Raw genomic sequence first — 21,402 nt, 5'->3', positions numbered from 1 at the left:
TCTGTTTTTCTTTCTCAAAATGGCTAACTTAGAAATGTTTTGCATGATTGCACATCTGATATTGCTTGTCTATTCGAGGAAGAGGGAGGGAGAGAATTTGGAACTCAAACTAAAAAAGGAATGTTAAATGGTTTTATTGAATGTTATTAAAAATAATAATAAAATAATTTATTTAAATAACCATTGCTCCCTTCTTTGAAGCAATCTTTCCAAACTTAAACCAAAGTCAGAAGCCTTTGCTTCTTGTTAGTTGCTAATTTGTGAACAAGATAGGAAAGGATGTAGAAATTCCATAAGAAAACAGTAAAGTTCCTGCTTTCAGGAGGTCCAGATTTTAAATAGGACATTCAATGAATTAAAGTGACTGATTTCCTGGGAGATTCAGAAGTTCATCTTGTACTTAGGGGCTGGAACACAAATAAGCAGCAAGGATAGTCACTGAGGAATGCAGGAAAATCTGGCAATGTCAATAATCACAGAACGGTGATTTTTAAGTAAAGAGGCATGCCTCTAATGGTCAGGGTGGAATGGATCTTTGGGTTACATTAGCAATATCAGAAAATGGAGTATGGATCTGGACAAGAGAAGTTTATTTGAAGAACTGAAAATTTTCTGCCTTGTAATGATGGAGGCTAGCAGTGGAGCTGATAGTAGGAAGTAGGGTTTCCCGTAGCTGTCTATTCTACTTTTATTGCTATTTTACGATCAAATAATTCCTATATCATTGAGGCAAATTCAGAGATATGCTAAAAAAAGAAATTAAATAAGAATGTGTTTCATATGCATGTGTATATTTGTGTATATATCCGATCTTACATGCTATATGGGTATGAGCTGGAGGGATTATTATACATATACACTGAGACTGTTGTTAAGAAAACTGGATTATTTAGCTTTCATGTATATTTATGATTTCATGGATGTAAACAATACAAAATTTGGTGTAAAAATTCCTAATCATTAATCAACAAACATTTATTACCCTTAGCGTGAATGGATATCAAAAACTAATTGTGATCCAGTCATAGGGCTTTTAAAAAGTCTATTGCTTTATCGGGGGCGGCTAGGTGGTGCAGTGAATAGAGCAGCGGTCTTGGAGTCAAGAGTACCTGGTTTCAAATCTGACCTTAGACACTTAAAAAAAATACCTACCTGTGTGTTCTTGGGCAAGTCACTTAACCCCATTGCCTTGAAACATCTAAAAACAAAAAAAAAAAAAGAAAAAAAAGACTATTGCTTTATCCAAGGTCAAATTGTTAGTGTGATAGAAGGGAACCTTGAAACCAAGTCTTCTTAGCTTCAATGACAGCCTCTAGTCACTATGTATATTTTTAAAAGCATAATTGATTTTAAACTGAGGAGCACCTAAGGATTGGGAAAGTCTTCTCACTTATGTGACAAGGGAGGAGACTGAGGACCTGATTGTATAAACCCCTTGTCCAAGGTCCTCTAGAAAGTGGAGTGTGGATTTGAACCTATGTCCTCTGACTCCAAATACAGTCCTCTTCCCATTGCATTAAAGTTCTCTCCTCTTTTGCTGGCAATTTATGAATGCATGATACATGATTTCATTTTGGAAAAAATGTTACCTCAGAAGGGTTAAACACTTAGTCCCTCATATGTTCAAATATTTGATTGCCATACTATTTGTGGTTTAGCCAAAATGGACAAAAGTAGAAATATTAGAGGTAGGTAAAACATCATTCCTTATGAATGAACCAATGGAAAGACTTGCCTTCACTGCTCAGAGACTTATTTGTCATCTTTGCCTTAAAATATGTAAGGGGAAAATATGAGGGGGAAAAACACAATTATCAATATTTTATTACATATGAAATATTTGGAAATAAGTTTTCAAAACAGGAAATAGACAGATTTTTCTCTCCCTAAGTGTTTTGCGAAGAAAGTTTTTTTTTTTTAATTTTCATAACCACTCCTTAGTTCATTTTCTAACACACAGTAGCCCATATAATTTTTTGACTTTACCTGAAGAAACTCTGAGGCTACTGAAAAGAAACCTTTCAGAATTCAGTATATGTCCTTCTAATAATGACATTTATAAGGGGAATGCTTCTTACCAGAGATGAGAGAGTCATTGAAGACCCAATTTCTTTCCTTTATGATTTTTTTCCCAGGTAAAGGCAGCTCTGGCACAATCTGAAGTTGCAAAAGTTGAGTTAATTATTTCTTGCTGTAAGTGATGTCCCTCAGTCCCTTGGAGTTTGAAAGTTTATTCTCCAAGTTCATAAACTTTGATGCAATTACTATAAATACTTGATTGACCAGAAGAGACAGTTAGCTCTAAGGATAGGAGTGGATAAGGAGCTTGGGGTGAGAGAGGGATGGGGCCCCGGAGTTGTCACTACCTGAGTTCCAAAAAACCTTTGGTTCTTGTAGAAATTTTAAGATGTGATCAGAAAAATAGTCTCAGTTCCTATCCTAGCAAGAATAAGAATCTATTTTAGCATCTCTTTTGGAAAGGAGCCTGAGGACAAGGACTGGGCAGTGATCCCAGATTGTAGAAAACTTTTTGGTTTCTATTTTTGGAACAGACAGAAGTTGCAACTTCTGAAGAACTTCGGATTTTTCTACTAAGCAGCTTAGACCTGGCAAATGGAAGACTCGAAATGACTTATTTTGCAAAAGTGACTGTGTGAGTTTTGAATTTTTTTTATATTTTTCTACTCCTTACTCTTACTGCAGTAGTGTCAATACTGTCCCTGAGAGCATAAATATGTGCACATTTGTCTTTTGGGACAACAGAAGTCTATGCAAACACTTCCAGAATTCACAGATCTGGTTCACAATTCCATCTGTGACCCTAAATCAGCGAACGTTTACTGCTAACAAAGAGGACTAAGAGGAAAGTGTGAGTTATCATCATTATTCTTATTAAATTTTTAATCATATTTCTTGCAGGTGTGCAGAAAAATAATGCTGGGATTAAATGCTATCGAGCTCTCATTCTCTTTGTTCAGTATTTTACCAACCAATGCAGAAATAGATAAAAAAAATCTTGTTGTTGTTTTTAATTGATTAAAAGGCAACATAAAGTTAAATTCTTAGTATGCTGTTAGTGACATTTATATTGCCTTATGTCTTATAAGCATATCATCTATATTGTTGAATCCATAGAAAAATATGATGATGATGAAGAGATGACTTATAGATATAGTTGACACAGAAATGTCAATTTTGGCTTTGTGGAGTAATTATTTAGTGTATCAATCTCCACAGTCAAGATCATTTTCCCATATAACTATATTTGCTTCAGAAACTAAAGGAGTTAGAGGGAGATGTATGTGTTTTCATGGATTGATTATTCTCTTTTTGTTGCCCTTTCTTGTCACCTTTGACCCTTTGGTGATGCTTTGGGGACAGAAAAGTAGTTCAAAGTTGTAATCTCCAAATAACTATTTAGGGGCAATTCTCTTTTACTGTGCTTCAGGCTTAGAGTACCTAATTATAAAAAGGAGATACAGAAAGCTCAAAATATTCCTTAATAGCATATTTAAAATCACTTTTCCTCATCAGTTTCTTTTTTCCTGAGCCCTCTAATTAGAGACTTTTCCCCCCTTTCTATAGTATTCACCATTTTCCTATTTAAAATTCTATCTTTGGTTTAAATACCACTTATTCTCTATTTCTTCCTAATTTTGTCATTTCATAGGTTAATGTCACACTGGGAAGACTTGCCTGCCTGCATTTATTTATCTATATAAAGGTAAAAGTAGAACATAGGATGTAAAGGAAAATAAAAATCGAGAATGCAAAACCAGAATCTCTATTTCATAAATAACAACAAATCATTGAAAGATTGGAAAAGGGAGAGAACGGCGGAAGCAATGATTTAGAAAAAATTATCTTATCAAAGAAAGAACGTATTTTACTAGTTTTCTGAATAACTGTAATTTGCTGACATCAAATAATTTAATGTTCCTGAATAGAGATGGAATTCCTCTGCTTCTCTCAATCTTCCTTTGCCTTCCTCTGACTCTATAACTTTGCTGTTTTTATCTGTCTTTGTATATGTATACTTTCCTTCTTCTTTGCTTTTTTCTTCTTCATGCTTGCAAAATGCACACACATTTGACAACATATGGATTTTGCGAAGTATACTATACATGTGTGCACATGTGTGAATTCATACATATAAAGAAATGCATAATTTTCCTATTCTTATTTTACTACCTCCAAACATACCTGTCACCGTCTCCTCTAGGCAATTGCCCAGCTGACGGAAGATGTTTTACTTATTAATTCTTTTTAAATCCAGGAAATATCAAAGCACATTCTACTTAGAGATGACTTTTTTAGTCAGCAAGACTACAGTCTCAAAAGAGGGTTGGAGGACTAATTGACTTTTAAAAGTCTTTATAAAATATTTTTTGATATAGTATGGATTCCTTAATCTCTAATCTTTATTTTCCCTATCTGCAAATGAGAAAGATACACTAGATGTTTCAAAATATTCCTTTCAGCTTTCAATTTGTGATCCTAAATTTGTCAACTTAGCTACAGAATTGTACTTAGTTACTTCAACAATCAAACTCCCTGGATTATTTGATTTTCCTTTTACCTTATCTTTCAGGGCTTACCTATGTTTTCCCGTTTCTCACTTTCTTCTTTTTATCTGTTTTCAGGGTGGTTCCTCTCTCTATCTTCCTTTGTTGAAGCACACAGGCATGCATACACATATACATATATATGAGATAGGGTGATGTACGCACACAATATTCATATGTATATGCATGTAAATCTATACATACAAACACACATGTGTATGTATGTAAACATTCTTCATCCTCTCCCTCCTTTCACCAAAATATGGTTTTGTTTATAGTTTTGGGGTTCCCTATTCTCCAATTTAAAGGAAAATGAGTAGAAATATTCTAGTTCTTACAAGTAACTAAAAATGAAAATTGTAAGTGTATTTTTTCCCTTATGTCTTTTATTTCATTTAATTTTCTGTGTATCTGTGATATCAAATAGATAAAATCTTTCCTTCCTGAATTAGTTTGGGAAGCATAAAATATTTATTGAAAATCTACTAAAAACACAGAATCTTTAAAACAGAAATAAACTTGTTTTGGGAATATTAATGGGGGCAGATATTGCTTTTGCCAAGTACCTCTGCCTTTGCTAATGATGCCTTTCTCTGAAATGGAATTGGAGAATCACAAATGCTCTCTTTTCTGAAACGCTGTGATACAGAGGAAATACTATGAATCTGGGAGAATACTCGGGGATTCTTGAATCTGCTAACTCAATTGAGGAGCAATTTAAATTACTTAGTCTAATTATGCCTCAATTCCTCCAAAATGTATATGCAATAAAAGTGATGATACCTTCTCTAATTAAATCACTACAATGCATATAAATTCTGTATGCAATACATATATATATATAGAACATACATGTAAAAGATATACATATATATTTACATGTGTACAAGCATTTTCATTTTCCTTTCAGATAGAGAACAAGGTACATCATATTTTACCTAATGAATATTTAACAATGTATAAATTCTTAATTTACTGAAAGGATTGCGGGGACTAAAGTGGAGAATAGAAAAAATTTATCTGTATGTATGTATGCATCTCTGCAACCATATATCTCAAAGGATCTGTCTCTGTCTCTGTCTCTTTGTTTCTAGCTCTGTCTCTGTCTTTCTGTCCGTTTCTTTCTTTCTTTCTCTCTACCCTTTTCTATATATTGCTCTCCCTCCTCTTTCTATATATATACATATGTGTGTGTGTTTGTATGCATGCATATGTGTGTAAATATATGAACAAAGAAAGATATAAGAGGAACTCTGAAAATGGGTGAGGAGAAGAAAGAAAGGTAAAAAATGAGCAGATACTGAAAGAAAAAGGAAAAGGAAAATCAAATAGTCCAGCAGTTTGATTGTTGCAATAACTAAGAACAGGTCCCCAGCTAAATTCATAGGATCACAAATTTGAAGCTAGAAGAGATGTTTGAAATCATCTGGTGAAGCTTTCTCATTTGCAGATGGGGAAACTGGGACTCAGAGAGATTGAGAGATCCATCTTAGGTCCCATGGGTGAGTTACTTTAAAAAGTCATGTCCCCTAATTGGCCCTCCACCACTCTTTTGAGTCTGTATTCTTGCTGATTAACAAAAAATCAAGAGATAATAGTAAACAATAAATATAACACCTTCTAGCAGCTGAACAATTATGTGGGAGATGATGACTGGGATATTTGAAGGTAGGAAAAATGAATAGGCAAAGTGTCTGTCCCTTTATCCATAGATTTTCTGTTTCCTTCACTGCTAATACAGCGATACCTAACCTTAAGTAACTCCAACTTGGTCAGGAGAGAGGACTAAGCATGTGAGCCTGAAGTAGCTGCCTAATCTTTATAACACTGTGTAAAATAAACCCACAATGACAACAAACAAGGTACAAATTAAAAGAAAAGATACTTGAACAAAATTTTCACTTGCAAACTATACCTATTATCCTTTTTATTTTTACAATTTGATCTCTCTGCTTCTATCTTCCAAATCTTTTTTTTTTCCTTTTACCCACATTCCTTTTTTTTTTTAAAGGAAAAGGGGGTTAAGTGGCTTGCCCAAGGCCACACAGCTAGGTAATTATATTAAGTGTCTGAGGCTGGATTTGAACCCAGGTACTCCTGCCTCCAAGGCCGGTGCTTTATCCACTAGGCCACCTAGGTGCCCCAAATGCCACCTAGCTGCCCCATCACATTCTTCTATTTGGAACAAATCTCTTCTCCCTCCCTTCCTCTCTATTACTATTCCTTTCTGTTCTAGCCTTTTTCTTTCCATTTTTCCTTTCTTTCTTTCTTTCTTGCCTCCTTTTCTCCATTCTTTCCTTCATTTCTTCTTTTTCCCTCCCTCCCTTCCTCCCCCATTCTTTCCTTCCTTCTCCCTGCTTCTTTACTTACCTTCATTTTTCTCGCTTTCTCTTTCTCACTTCCTTGCTTCCTTCCTACCATCCCAACGTCCATCTTTCTGCCATTCTCTCCCTTTCTTTATCTCTCTCTTTCTCTCATTCTCTGTCTCCCTTTCTCTCTCTCTCTCTCTCTCTCTCTCTCTCTCTCTCTCTCTCTCTCTCTCTTCCTTCCTTCATTACGTTACTTCCTTCCTTCCTTTTTTCCCTTCCTCTCTTGAATGTAACATTCCTCCTTGGAATATTAATCCATAAGAAACCTTTCATTCAATCTGTTTTTTTCGGTTTTTAGGAAAATTTGGATTCAATATTTTAAACAGAGAAATGAAGTGATTAATGATTAAAGATAATTATTTTAACTGGCCTTAGATTAATATAATTAAGTGGGATTATAGATTTGGAGTATTGAATGGTGCCTTTGAAATCTATTTGCTCATGTGTTATTACATTTTGATGAAACTGGAACACATAGAGATTAAAACCTTGACTAATATCAAATACATAGTAAATGACAGATCAGAACTCAGAACTTCAGACTTACTTCAGAGAGAAACTTTCCTTGAGAAAAAAGGTGTACTGCAGAATTTATGTTAATATATATATGTATACGTATATGTATATGTATATGTATATGTGTATGTGTATGTATATGTGTATGTATATGTATATATATGTATATAAATATATAGTTTTATATATATATATATATCAAGTTGTTTTTATTTTATAAGCAGACTTGTGATTTCAGCAGTAACAAGTCTTTTCTATGTAGAAGCACCTTATATTTTTTGTATTTGGTAAATCACTTTAGAGAGTTGCTGGGGGTCTGAGAGGATAATGATTTGCCCTTGGTTACACAGTTTAAATATATCAAAAATATTAGAACCCTGATCTAGCTGACTCTGAGACTTGACTCACTATTGAACTTTATGTTATGAAAAAGTTGAGTTCAATTCTTGTTTCTGACACATTCTAGCTCTATGACTTGGGTAGCATGTCCACGCATGTCTGTGTGTGTGAAAGGTTAACATAAATTCACATAAACATATGATGACATTGATTGTTAGAACAATCTTAAAACTTTGACCACCAAATATCTGGAATTTACAATATGGAAAGTGATAGATTCTGGCTGTCTTCTTCTCTCTAAGGCCAAGTCAACTGTGCATTTGAAGAATACAATTAATTATATTAATATCAATGCTGAGATTTATTTCCTTCTGTTTGACTTTCCATATTCTCCCATTATCCCTGCATTTCCATAGTTCATTCTTACATTTGGAATACATTCCATCCTCTTTTCTGTCACAAAGAATTCCTATGTAACTTCTAGTAAATATCTGTCAGTTATTAGTATGTTTGACTTTTAAAACGATTTGTATTATGTTGTGTATGTGTTGTATTTAGTGCATTGTGAATGTGTTACATTTCCTATCTATAAAGTAAACTCTGGGAGGACAGGGATGGCTTTTCACAAGGCCTTCAAATGTTTCATTTTTTAGTTGTTTTTTTTTTTTATTTTACAAGGCAAATGAGGTTAAGTGGCTTGCCCAAGGCCACACAGCTGGGTAATTATTAAGTGTCTGTAACTGGATTTGAACCCAGGTACTACTGACCACAGGGCCAGTGCTTTATCCAATATGCCACCTAGCTGCCCCTTTTCATACATTTCTTTTAATCCATACCTGTTATTTCAACAGTGCAGTGAAACACCAGCATATAACCTAATTTAAACAATGCATATTATCAATTGCTAATAAGGTCATAAGAATAGTATTATACATTTATGAATTTAAGGAAGGAATCAACGAAAATCCCCTCTTTTTATATATGAGTAAACTAGGAAACAGAAAATTAATTGATTGGTCTAATCGTGTAAAAGCAATTACTGATATAGGTAGTACTTAAGCCCAGTCCCTCTGACTCCAAATGTAGTATTTTTTTCTAATACCATGTCATTTGGAGAATTGCTTAGTGAATTAAGAGCTTCAGTGTTTTACTCACATGATGTGAACATGTTTCTTTCTTAGCCCAAAGCCTTTATTCTTCCCACAATGAAACCCTGGTTCTAAGCTGGTAATTAGGAATATCTTAAAGTATTTGTTCAATTGAATTTGTTTTCATGATGCTTCCCTTTGAACTTTTTCCTATCGGTAATTCTCATTCGGATCCTTCCTCTATTCACAGAAATCATGAAAATACAGACCAATGTGACCGAATTTGTTCTCCTTGGACTGACGCAGGATCCAAAAATGCGGAAAATAGTATTTGCTATTTTCTTTGTTTTCTACCTTGCAACTATTTTGGGAAACATACTTATTGCTGTGACCATCAAGACCAGTCCTGCGCTTGGATCCCCTATGTACTACTTCCTTTCCTATTTGTCCTTTGCAGATGCCTGCTTTTCTACTACGACCGCCCCCAGACTCATCAGAGACAGTGTTTCCGGGAATCAGACCATCTCTTTCAATGATTGTATGACTCAAGTATTTGCAGCCCATTTTTTTGGCTGCATGGAGATTTTCCTCCTCGTCCTCATGGCCTATGACCGTTATGTGGCCATCTGTAAAGCACTGCGCTATTCTACTATTATAAGTCGCAGGGTCTGTGGCATATTGGTATGCTTGGCCTGGGTGGGCTCATGTATCCACTCCACTGCCCAAATCTTTCTTGTCTTAAGTTTGCCCTTTTGTGGTCCCAATTGGATTGACCATTATTTCTTTGACTTGCAACCGCTGTTGAGACTAGCCTGCACAGACACATATGTGGTAAATCTCCTCATTATCTCTAATAGTGGAGTTATATGTATGGTGAGCTTTGCATTACTGATCATATCCTACATTGTTATCCTGTATTCCCTGAGAAATCACAGCTCAGAAGGGAAGTGTAAAGCCTTATCTACCTGTAGTTCCCTTATCATTGTGGTCATTATCTTCTTTGTACCCTGCATATTCATATACACTCGACCCCCAACCACATTCCCTGTGGACAAGTTGGTGTCTGTATTTTACACAATTGGCACCCCCTTACTCAACCCTTTAATATATACTCTGAGGAACAAGGATGTAAAAGATGCCATGAAGAAGTTATGGAGGAGATTCGTAGGATCTTAGATGAGTGACCACCTAGCAAACAGTATATGAAAAACCTAATTCAGCTCCATATGAAGATAAAGGATTTGTTTTCACCATGAGGAGGCATACCTGAGAATAATTTTGAAAATCAAATAGCAATATTCACAACTTTATGTCACTGACTTTGTATCCAGATCTACTTAAAAGCTGGGAGATTGACCTTGATAGTCCTAATGCCAGTGTCAGTTAAACAGGGATATGAGACACCATGTGGTATGGTTGGAAATTGAAGTCCACCATGGATTTCCCTCTTTCTTTGTCTCTTTCTCTGTTTATGTCCTCTCTCTCTCTCTCTCTCTCTCTCTCTCTCTCTCTCTCTCTCTCTCTCTCCAGCAATGTAATATTAGAGTCTGAACAAGGAACAGATGAGGGAGAGATGGATAAGCTATATGAGATGATTCTATTCAGGGACAAAATTTCTTAAATCAAGACTGTCTGTCTTTGATTCTCTCTCTCTCTCTCTCTCTCTCTCTCTCTCTCTCTCTCTCTCTCTCTCTACTGTTTTTGAAAGTTAAGGTGGAACATATCAGTTTCTGTTATGGTGGGGTTGGGTGATGCTCTTTTCCTCTCACTGTCTGTGGGTATTCCTTGAGTTGCCTGATTACTGATAGAAAAATTTTCTCTTTTAAGAATCATTATTTATAATGTAAATAGAGATTAACCTCTCTTCTCAAGAAAGGTGGTTTCCCCCGTTATGTTGTTGGTGCCTGTGTGACCTTGGGCAAGTGACTTAACTTCACTGCTGGTCCAAAATGAGAGATTGGGTTACTTGGCATCTCCCTGTCTTTCCAGTCCTAAATCTCTGATCTTTTCCTATCTGTGATGCTCACTCCCCAGTTGGGGTTTGGGGTTGAGGAATAGTGTATGTAATTGCAACCATGTTTGAGATTAGGGTTCATTTTGTTGAACTGATTTTTCTTTTCTTTTTTCTAATTTCTTTTATGAAAGATAGCACAGTGGCAATAAGAACCTGTTGGTGCTGCTAACAAATTGCCAGGTTTGATTATTTCTAGAGTGTTGAAAGAATATAAGACTGGGATGGCTATTTGTGGCTAAGCTCTGGTTGCCCCATTCTTGATACCTTTGGTTGAAGCGTTTACTGGCAGGTGGCAAAGTCTTGCAAAAAGAAGCTAAATTGATAAAGTGATAGCAAACTATTCCTTGGATCTAGAAAGGAAAATGATGTTCTGCAAGGGCTTCCCTGGAGAGTGGTCAGAGAAGCATTAATGCTTTCTCCATGATAGATGGTAGGAAGTCATTCTTAGAATGCAATGTAATTATTTTATTTTGCATTCATGAGCTGCTCTTGTACTGTTTTGGTATCTGGTTGGCTTCAATAGTTTAATCTCTAATTTGCTTCTGTCTAACTTTGAAAATGCAACATTGGACCTGGAAAATTGAGTCTAGTTGCCAGTCAAATTATGAGATTCGCCAAAGGGATGATACCAGATACAATGTGAATTTACGTCAATGTGAAGATTTAAGGAAAAAATGGTTTGTGTACCATGTAACAAAATGTACTTCTGGGAGAATAAAAGTTTGCGTGATATCATTTAAAAAAAAGAATGAAAGGTCATTCCTTTCTCTTCCCCATATTGCCTACTAAAACAAACTATAAAATAAATAAAAATTGCATAAGCACAAAGTTTAAAATGTTTGTTGTATAAGAGTGGAGGATAAGGTTTGGTGTATATGTTACTTATGAACTGACCAACTAGCATTTGATATTGTGATAATTCTAAAAACCATTCCATATACAGAGGAGAATGTCGTTACAAGAACTAGAGGGAATAATAAAAGTGCCATCAATATTTTAGACTTGGATGGGAACTTCACGACCATCAAATCAAAATTTCGCCAATTCTACATGAGAAAAGAGGGAGAGTCGCAAGGTCAGTATATGTTGGAAGAACAACTTAAACCTCTTGTTTTTCCTACTCTGATACTGCCAAGCTTTGCCTGTCAATCCTCCCAAATTTGATTGAAAATTCTTCATTGTTTTTTTCCTCTAAGTCTCAGTATTGGTAAGAAGGTTTGATTTTGTGGAATTTAGGCTCAACTCAGTAAGGAATTCGCTTTTCAGGCCTTTTAAAGTCACCTGAAAATGCACCTGCAGATGGAATTATAGCCCTTGCTTGCCTTGGAAGAATGAAGAGTCATCCTAGGTCTAGCTAAGCCACCCCATTGACCAAATAACCAATTAAGAGCGTTATATTTGGATGTTGATGTGATGTCATGTATGCTTGGTGATGTTTCTTCATGTTTATGCCAGTTATGGGGTTGGGAATTTAGGGAGCAATGTGGTGATATGCACTCACAGTACATATCAAAAATATGAAATTCAATAAACATTTCTATTTAAAATTGCACATATTTTTCATGGTGTCATTTGATTATTAGGAGGAATTGAATGCGGTTATTGCATCAGCTGATCTTTAAGACCACTTTAACACTGAAATCTAAAATTCTATACAGTCAAAAGTAATGTGTTAAAGTCTCATATTTTGGGAAGACTGTGGCTTTGTGTCTATCCTGTTTCCATCAGTGATATAATGAATTTAGCTCAAGCAAACAATAATATATTATTAAATTTTCAGCATGAGCAGTTAAACTACATAAATTTCCAAATACTATAAATCACATCTCAATTCATTCTTTTTTAGATTATCTGTACTTAACAAAGCCATGGAAGAAATATTACTACTGCAAATTAAACTTAAAAATCTGTTGTGTATAAGTATCTTTTCTGGCAGAGAGCTAGTTAATTATCAGCACACTGCTGTCCCATTCAAGTCCAAGAAATTTTAAACCTGATAATTAAGAATTCCTTTATTAACCACCTTAAGTCCCAGTTCCAAAAGTTTTATAAAAATTCCCAAGCTCAAAAAGCTTTGGGATAACCTATCTATTTCCCAGAAGTAAAATTTTGAAGAATGGCATTTGATGACACAAGGGATACGGTTAGTTTTCTGTACAACTTTCTACCTACTTCATTCCCAAAACCATGCTTGATGTTAAAAGATCTTCATTTTCCAGAAAGGCTTCAATCAGTCCAGACCATAAAAAGCTGTAAAATTCAAGTATTGTTCATGTTAATTTTGCTACTGACCTTACTAGTTTCCTGGAAGTGAGAAGACATCTTCTGATTTGAAATTCAATTGAAATGAAGGAAAATTCAATTGTAGATATGAGATCATCAGATTGGCACATAGGTCTGTACTTTATATTCACATAATAGACTCCACTTGAATACCTGTTTTAGTGACTAATAATAGTAATAATAATAAATTTAAATAATATTAACAGCTAGAAATTATAAGATTTATAAATTATTTTATATATGTTAATACACTTGATTCAAGAAATGCTATGAGAAATGTTATCATAATAATCACTATTATTCTCATTTTACTGCTGATGAAACTAAAGCAGAAAGTTCAGTTTGTTTCTTCTGTTTTAAACTTTACTAGCTTCACATAACTAGTTAGCATCTGAGACAAGATTCAGAATCAGGTCTTCCTGACAATAAGTCCCAGACTTTATCCACTGTGCCAAAGTAGGTCACTTCTATAAAAGTCTCTTTGATGGTCACATTACTGAATCTGAGCAGGCAAAAAAGACATCATCAGAAATAAAAGAATGAAATAAAATTAATCAGATGAAATACAAGACAATGTAATGTTAGTTAATGAGTTTAATGGGAAAAAATCTTGATAGAATACTAAGACTCTGTATTTATACCAAAATTGGATACCCATGTCATAAGTACCAGTTTGTGGTATCAAAAGCGATATTTCCCTGTAGTGTGGAAAGTTGAGAAATATATGTTTTTCTGTCTTGTCCTGCACATCTTCTGTCTTGTCTCCAGTATCTTAGAGGAATTAAAAAAAACACAAGACATCATCCCATTTCATTAGGTTCTCACCAGTGGTGAGGGGCAAAGCAACATTCTATCAGATTTCTAGTTTCATCTATTGCCTTGGGGAAAATAGAGTATCACCACTCCTGTTACAAGGTTTTGTTTCTTCACAGAACTGTCCAAGGCTCGGAAAGGATTTCACACTTCTTTACCTATTCATTGCATATACTTTTCCAATTTTCTTATATATTACTTTTGCCTTCCACTTCCACACTCTTCAGTCCAATGACACTGACTTCTTTACAATTGCCCAAGTGAGGGGCTTCTCTTTTGGCTCTATCTCTCTCTATCTCCCATGATTTAAATACTTTGGTCCCCGTATCTGTCTCTTGGGTTCCTTAATTTCCTTTAAGTTACAGGAAAAATTCATCTTCTGTAGGAAACCTTCCCAAATCTCTCTAGATTTTTATGTCTTTTCTTTAGTATTTGTTTCTTATTTATCATGTATGTAATTTGTATGGCATTTTTGCACATTATCTCGCCCATTAATATGTGATTTCTTTGAGGACATTTGAAAAATATCATTTTGCCTTCAAAATACTTAACACAATGCCAGGCAAGAGTGGGCACTTTCCTGATGTTAGGAGTCTTCCCTTGAGAACAGAGGATAAATATTTCTATTTTCTGTAAGTATATTTCTAAATAGCCTATTTAACTTAAAAATACACCCAATATAATTTTTTCAAAGAATCACAGATTTATAGAACAAAAGATTTCTAGACTAAATCTAATTTAATTTCTTCCTGTTACAGATAAAGAAATTGAAATCTAGAGAACATAAAATGATTTGTCCAAGGTCTCATAGATGGAGGAAGGTAAAACTAAATTAAGAAGCAAATAAACAGAAATAAAAAGGAATTTATTTTCAGGAAATGTTCTATCGTAAACAATCTGTAATCTGTCATATTTTAAAATCTTTTCTTCCCTTTTTATCTCCAGTGCTAACAGCAGTACTTGGTCATATGATTGATGTTTAATAATTGTCTATTGGTTGATTCATTAATGGCCTGATAGTATCACAAAGTTGCAAGGAACCTCACATGTAATCTAGGCCAAGCCAAACTTGAAATATTACCCCATATGCCAGTAGTTCTCCTTCTTTCAGGTCTCAGGAACTTTTTCTCTCATATAAAATATTGAGGACTCTAAAGTACTACTGTTTATACTGGTTGTACCTATCAATTTTTATGGTATTACAAAGTAAAACTTGTAATTTAAATTATTTATTTATTTACATATAAAAGCAACAAATTTATCTCATGAGAACATAATATTTGTAAAAAAAGCTTTATTTTCTAAAAAAACAGGAATGAGAATATTGTTATTTTCCCCCAAATTTCTTTAATGACTAGTTTAATAGGGAAAAAGCTGTCTGCTTTGTCATTCAGCACATAGTGATAACTTGTGTTGGTTGGAATATATGAAGAAAATCTACCTTCACACAATATAAAGTTGAAAAAGTTAAAATCATAATTTTTTAAATATAATTTTTTAACTTTATAGCTGTACTAAAAGTGTTTTAGGGACTCCTTTAAACTTTAAGAAACAATGTCCAATCCCTGGGAGATCTGTTGTGGACATGCCATCCAGATGAAAACAAAATAAAACCAAACAAACAAATAATGAAAATAGAATCTGAATGAACACTCTAAACATTTTTTAAAAATTTATCATTTTTTCCCTTAATTTTTCCCATAATTTTCTTTCTTTTCCCTTGGTCCTAATTCCTCATACAGAAAATGACTAATATGTAAACATGTCAAACACAAATGAACATGTACAATGTTCACTAGACTGTTCACCACTGAGGGGGAAAGGGGTGGGAAGGGAGGGTGGAAAAAAAATTATGTAACATAAATATACATGTGGATGAATGCTGAAAAACTTGTGTAACATGGAATTAGGAAAAAAGTAAATATCAATTAGGAAAAAAAAACAATGTCCAATACAAAATACCTGAGAGTAAATTAGACTTTCTTGAAGTTGCCAAGTAAAATAAAATTCAAAATCTCTCAGGTCATCATAGTCAGGTGTTGGCTAACTTTAATTGTTAAGAAGTAATTCCTTAGGGAAGAATGAATGCCAGTTCCCTCATGTTTTACTTCATCCATTTAAATATACCTGATGGTAAGACTGGAAAATCCTCCATTCATATTCAGTAAGGCATGGAATTTCAAAAGAAATTTATTATTCAATTTGTCAGTAAGACATTCAAGTCAGTAAGAAACAACAGGCTTTGATGTTTTACAGAGAGTAAAGATATGGATTACACAATATTTTCTTAGCCAATGATCCTCTTCATTGGAATAATGTCATGACCTATTTTCTCAGGAAGAAACAGAATGACTAAGGAAACTCCAACCCCTGAGAATCTCTGGTGAGGTACCTAAGATGAAATAAATTAATATGTTTTAGAGGAAACTGGAAATAGCTATATGTTGGAATTAATGACCTTCAAAGTCATTTCCATCTCTGAGATGAAGTGATTTTGAACTAGAAATGGATATTATTTCAATGATTTTACTTCTTAAAGACATGTGAAACATTTTTAACATTTTTTTAAATTTTGAGTTCCAATTCTCTTTCTCTCTCTTCCTTCCCTTCCTTTCTTGAGACCAGCAAATTTATATAGATTATATGCATGTAGATTCATGCAAAACATTTCCAGGAAAGCCATAAACAGACCAAAAAAGGAGAAAAAAGCTTAATATACTTTGTACTATCTTCAGATTTCATCAGATTTTTTTCTGGAGAGGTATAGGATTTTTCATTATAAGTTCTTCAGATTAAAAAAATAATAATTTAGAAAAATATTAAATATATTTCCCAATTATATAATTCTATTTTATAATATTTTAAATCTTTTAGGGGAGCAAAGGAGAAAATTTCTGAAACTATAATAACAGAACAAATAGATTGAATATAGAACATTTCAAATTATGCTTGTCATTTGCTTGTGTAATAATCAGAGTGAGGTATGACATAATTCAGCAGGCATCACACCTGAGTTTGTAAGCATGACTAGTTGTTTAAGACTTCAATAATACATATATTATAACCTGAGGGTTTGTAATCAATCAAAAGAATTAAAAAAAAGAATAAAGTGATCTATTGGGCAGTAGCGAGAATAATTAAGAATTTTATTCAGTAGTCTTCAAAAGGAATGAAAAAGAGATGCTGCTTCAGATGGCCTCAGGTGGCCCTAGCCAGGGAGAAGTTACCTAGGCAGCAAGAAACAAGGTCAAATGTCACAGGGGAGAACTAGAGACGCAAAGTCCCCTGAAGCATCCCCTTGAAGAGAAGAATAATGAGCAAGGTTTCTCCTACCTCCAGATTAAATGCTTTTTAAAAGTTATTTACTCAGTCTACTGTATCCTCTAATATCCTCTACTCCTTCTTGGTTCATCCAAGGCACCTTAGTATTTCCCAGGCAGGGAGAAGAAATGTTAATCATTTTATTTATTAAATTTTCATGTTAATAAATGACAAATTCTTTAGTATAAGGGAAACAAATGTGAAGGAAAGATTCTTGAATTGAAACCAGCAGATTCATATTAATTTCCAACTATGACCACTGACTGCAGAGCTGTAAGGATATCATTTCAACTCTCTAACTCTTAGTTTCTCCATCTATAAAATCAAGATAATAGTATGTATTCTCATTACCTTCATAGATGGATAATCTATCAGAATAATTTTTGATGTGTTATGCATTTTTTTAGGATATGTGTTCATTTTATGGTATGGGTGCTTTGATGTTTCTATTGCTAAATACATGCTGAAAAATTTGACTACATTTTCAAGTTTGTGTTTAAATACACACACACACACACACATATATGAATGTATAGATGTTTGTTTGTATAATTGTATGTGGTACAGAAGTGGGTTGGGATAGTCCCCCAGATGTGTTTATCTCTGATTTGAATATTTGTGTTTGTGTGGTATGTAAACATGCAGTGTGTATTTATGTTTTTATGTATAGGTGTGGCACAACCAGATATTCTCCCAGGTCCTTTTGGCTCTCAGAGAGGAATATTTCTGCTTGTGTTGTGCAAATGTGGTGTGTGTGTGTGTGTGTGTGTGTGTGTGTGTGTGTGTGTGTGTTGAATTTATTAAACCAATTTTTTTTCTCTTCTTGGAGGAGAATATTAAAATTTTAAGGCTAAGTTTGTATGTATAGACACACTTGGAAGATATGACATCTAACAGATAAGCAATGTTGCTTATCAGTTGCCTTCAAACTGCTCCTTCTAGTCTTCACATTTAAAACAAGTAAAGCAATCAAAATGCTTATTTGATCCTACTTAGAGTCTTCTCTTCTCTTGAAAAAGTTCTAGAAGGAGATTTGTTTAAATGTACTACTTCAAATTCCTTGACCCTCACTCACTTTACCAATTCTTATAACCTGGTTTGCTGTCTTCAGGGCATCAGGTCATCTTTTAGTTGTGATATGCAATTAATTTTTACCATTCATTCTTTTTCACCTCTTGGAATGATTAATTCCTTACTCCTGGTTATTGTCTCTTCCCTGGACTTTTGGAAAAACTATCCCTTCTTGATTCTCCTCTCACCTTTCTGAAATGATCTGAGAGACTGTATTCCAGTGCTTTGTCTTGGACCTTCAGTTCATCACACTCTCCTTTGGAGTGAATTCACTAGATCCCATGGGTTCAAATATTATGTCTATATAGATAATTTCCCAAACTATGCATCAAAACTTTATAACTTTCGAATGATTTCCCATCTAATATCACCTATATCAGTCCATTTAGCAATCTCTTATGGATCACAAAATCAATAAATTGACAACTCATTATCTTAACCTACCTGACCCACACAACCTCATAAATGGCACTTCCATTCTATTAGTTTCTCAAATTTGCAACAATAGAGCTGTTCATCTTTTCAATATCCTTGATCCCTATTTTCTATCCCTTGTAAAACTTTGTTGATTTTTATCTCCACAAGATGTCTAATATTAGTTACCTTCCCCTCAGTGGCACAATTACTACATGAGTTCAGTTCCAAATCCTGTATTACTTGGCACTGAGATGGTCATACAAAGCTTATGACTTACTGCTATTGCATGTTTCCTTCTATTTCTAACATCTATCCTCTATCCTGGTGCCAAAACGATATTTCTAAGATACAGACTTGAGCATAATTTCCCTTACTTGAGAAGATACCAAATATCCTGATAATCTCAAAGATAAAACATGAATTCTTCCATTTTTCAATTAAAAGTGGTAATAATCTGTCTCAAAATTATCATTCTAGATAGTTTTGATTGGTTTTGTACATTTCAGTCAATTTGATGTTTTCTTTAAATGACATTACATCTCCTGTGTGCTTCTGCCTTTACCAGATATGTTCTCTTTCCATTTCCTTCTTAAAGTCTTTAGCCACATTTGCAATGAATAGTTCAAATAGCACATTTTGCATGAGACCTTACTTGAGCTTCCAATTATTGCCACGATTTCAAGTATAAAATTATTGCATATGTTATGTACTTTTTGAACTTGCTAATCTTTACATATGCTACTCCAATAAAATACAAGCTCTTAGAAGGTATGTACTATTTTCCCCTTTGTCTTCTTAGTGAGAATGTTTGGCCCACAAGTGTTTACTTAATTAACTTTTTTTTATCCATCCTGTACAGAAAAGATTAACATTAGCTATCAGCCTATGAATTGAAGTTGTCATCATTGCTCAAGGCCATATTCCCTTTGATGTGTGTGTGTATATATATATATATATATATATATATATATATATATATATATATATATATATTTATATATATATATACATATACATATATATGTATAACTATGGAAGCATTGACATGACTACAACAATCTCATGACCAATTTTTATCTATTTCAACTTTTAGCCTTCTCTGGTTCTTAAGTGTTCTCAAACCAGAAAGGAAATAATTTCATGTTGGTTCTCTCTTTGTGATATATAAATATATACATATACTTATATATATATATATAATTATATAGTCATGGGGAAAAATCTATAAATTGGAGCTCAGAGTAACTTGATTTAAATCTAGAATCTTATATATAAATTGGTTTGTAACATAATTTTTCTCTATATATAAGAGATATAAAATTTCTACATCCTACCACATGAAATTTCAATGGAAAAAAACATCAGTGAAATTGGTAAAGGTCATTATTGTTATTTTAATTTATGCTATTGATTGTTCTACATCATTTCAGATGGACTGATTTTTTTTTCTGGGATATGTGCCTATATGAAGAAAATCCATGGAGAACATAAACAATGTGACTGAATTTATCTTCTGGGGGCTTTCTCAGAATCCAGACGTAGAGAAGATATGTTTTGTAGTGTTCACCTTTTTCTATACGATAATACTTCTGGGTAATTTACTCATAATAGCAACAGTCTGCATTGGCAATCTTACCAATTCTCCCATGTATTTCTTCCTAAATTACTTATCTTTTGTAGACATTTGTTACTCTTCTGTCACAGCCCCCAAGATGATCACAGACTTATTGACATTACAGAGAAGAATCAGCTATGCAGGCTGCATGATTCAACTGTTCGGGGTCCATTTTTTTGGCTGCACAGAAATCTTTATCCTCACAGTGATGGCCTATGACAGATATGTAGCTATATGTAAACCTTTACACTACATGACCATCATGGACCGGGCTAGGTGCAATAAAATGCTCCTAGGGACATGGGTGGGTGGTTTTATCCATTCCATCATCCAAGTGGCATTGGTGGTCCAGTTGCCCTTCTGTGGCCCCAATGAAATTGATCACTATTTTTGTGACATTCACCCTGTACTAAAACTTGCCTGTACTGACACCTATGTTGTAGGGGTTGTGGTGACAGCCAACAGTGGAACCATCGCTCTAGGAAGCTTTGTGATCCTGCTAATCTCCTACACGGTCATCCTAGTGTCCCTGAGGAAGCAGTCAGCTGAAGGCAGGCGCAAAGCGCTCTCCACCTGTGGTTCTCACATAGCTGTAGTCATTATATTTTTTGGACCCTGCACATTTATGTATATGCGACCTGACACAACATTTTCAGAAGATAAGATGGTGGCTGTATTTTATACCATTGTCACACCCATGTTAAACCCCTTGATTTACACATTGAGAAATGCAGAGGTGAAGAATGCCATGAAGAAGTTGTGGAGCAGGAAAATCTTTCAATAAAAATAATTGGGACAATAGTAGTAACTGTTTCCTTCAACTCTTTCTAAAAAGATTGCAGAAGTCATTGATTTGCAGGTGACAGATTTGCCTTGGTTTTATCACATTTCTCCCTTTTCTTTTTTAAAGTTTTTTTTTCAGTTTCTTGTCTCTCTACCAGTCAACAAATATGTATTAACTATCTACTATGTATTAGATAATGGAGTAGGT

At 34.2% G+C, this 21,402-nt stretch overlaps 2 protein-coding genes across 3 annotated transcripts; both read left to right on the top strand.

Moving 5' to 3' along the window:
• Positions 1-2,211: 2,211 nt before the first annotated feature.
• On the top strand, positions 2,212-12,610 carry LOC141519053 (olfactory receptor 4C11-like). 2 transcript variants are annotated; one of them, XM_074231523.1, is made up of 2 exons: positions 2,212-2,653; positions 9,128-12,610. In XM_074231523.1, the coding sequence occupies exon 2, from the start codon at positions 9,133-9,135 to the stop codon at positions 10,051-10,053; it is 921 nt and encodes a 306-aa protein (XP_074087624.1). In that variant the 5' UTR covers positions 2,212-2,653; positions 9,128-9,132; the 3' UTR covers positions 10,054-12,610. The 2 variants fall into 2 exon arrangements, with proteins under 2 accessions (XP_074087624.1, XP_074087623.1); XM_074231522.1 differs by lacking the exon at positions 2,212-2,653 and adding an exon at positions 2,661-2,869.
• A 7,664-nt stretch (positions 12,611-20,274) lies between these two features.
• On the top strand, positions 20,275-21,195 carry LOC141519651 (olfactory receptor 4S2). Its single transcript, XM_074231828.1, has one exon. The coding sequence runs from the start codon at positions 20,275-20,277 to the stop codon at positions 21,193-21,195; it is 921 nt and encodes a 306-aa protein (XP_074087929.1).
• Positions 21,196-21,402: the final 207 nt, after the last annotated feature.

This window comes from Macrotis lagotis, chromosome 3, assembly GCF_037893015.1.
Source record: "Macrotis lagotis isolate mMagLag1 chromosome 3, bilby.v1.9.chrom.fasta, whole genome shotgun sequence".
Lineage (NCBI taxonomy): Eukaryota > Metazoa > Chordata > Mammalia > Peramelemorphia > Peramelidae > Macrotis > Macrotis lagotis.
This window is presented reverse-complemented; position numbering and strand designations above follow the sequence as displayed.

Excerpts from the sequence above, each read along its gene's own strand:
- LOC141519053 (XM_074231523.1), top strand. The coding sequence starts at position 9,133 with ATGAAAATACAGACCAATGTGACCGAATTTGTTCTCCTTGGACTGACG.
- LOC141519651 (XM_074231828.1), top strand. The coding sequence starts at position 20,275 with ATGGAGAACATAAACAATGTGACTGAATTTATCTTCTGGGGGCTTTCT.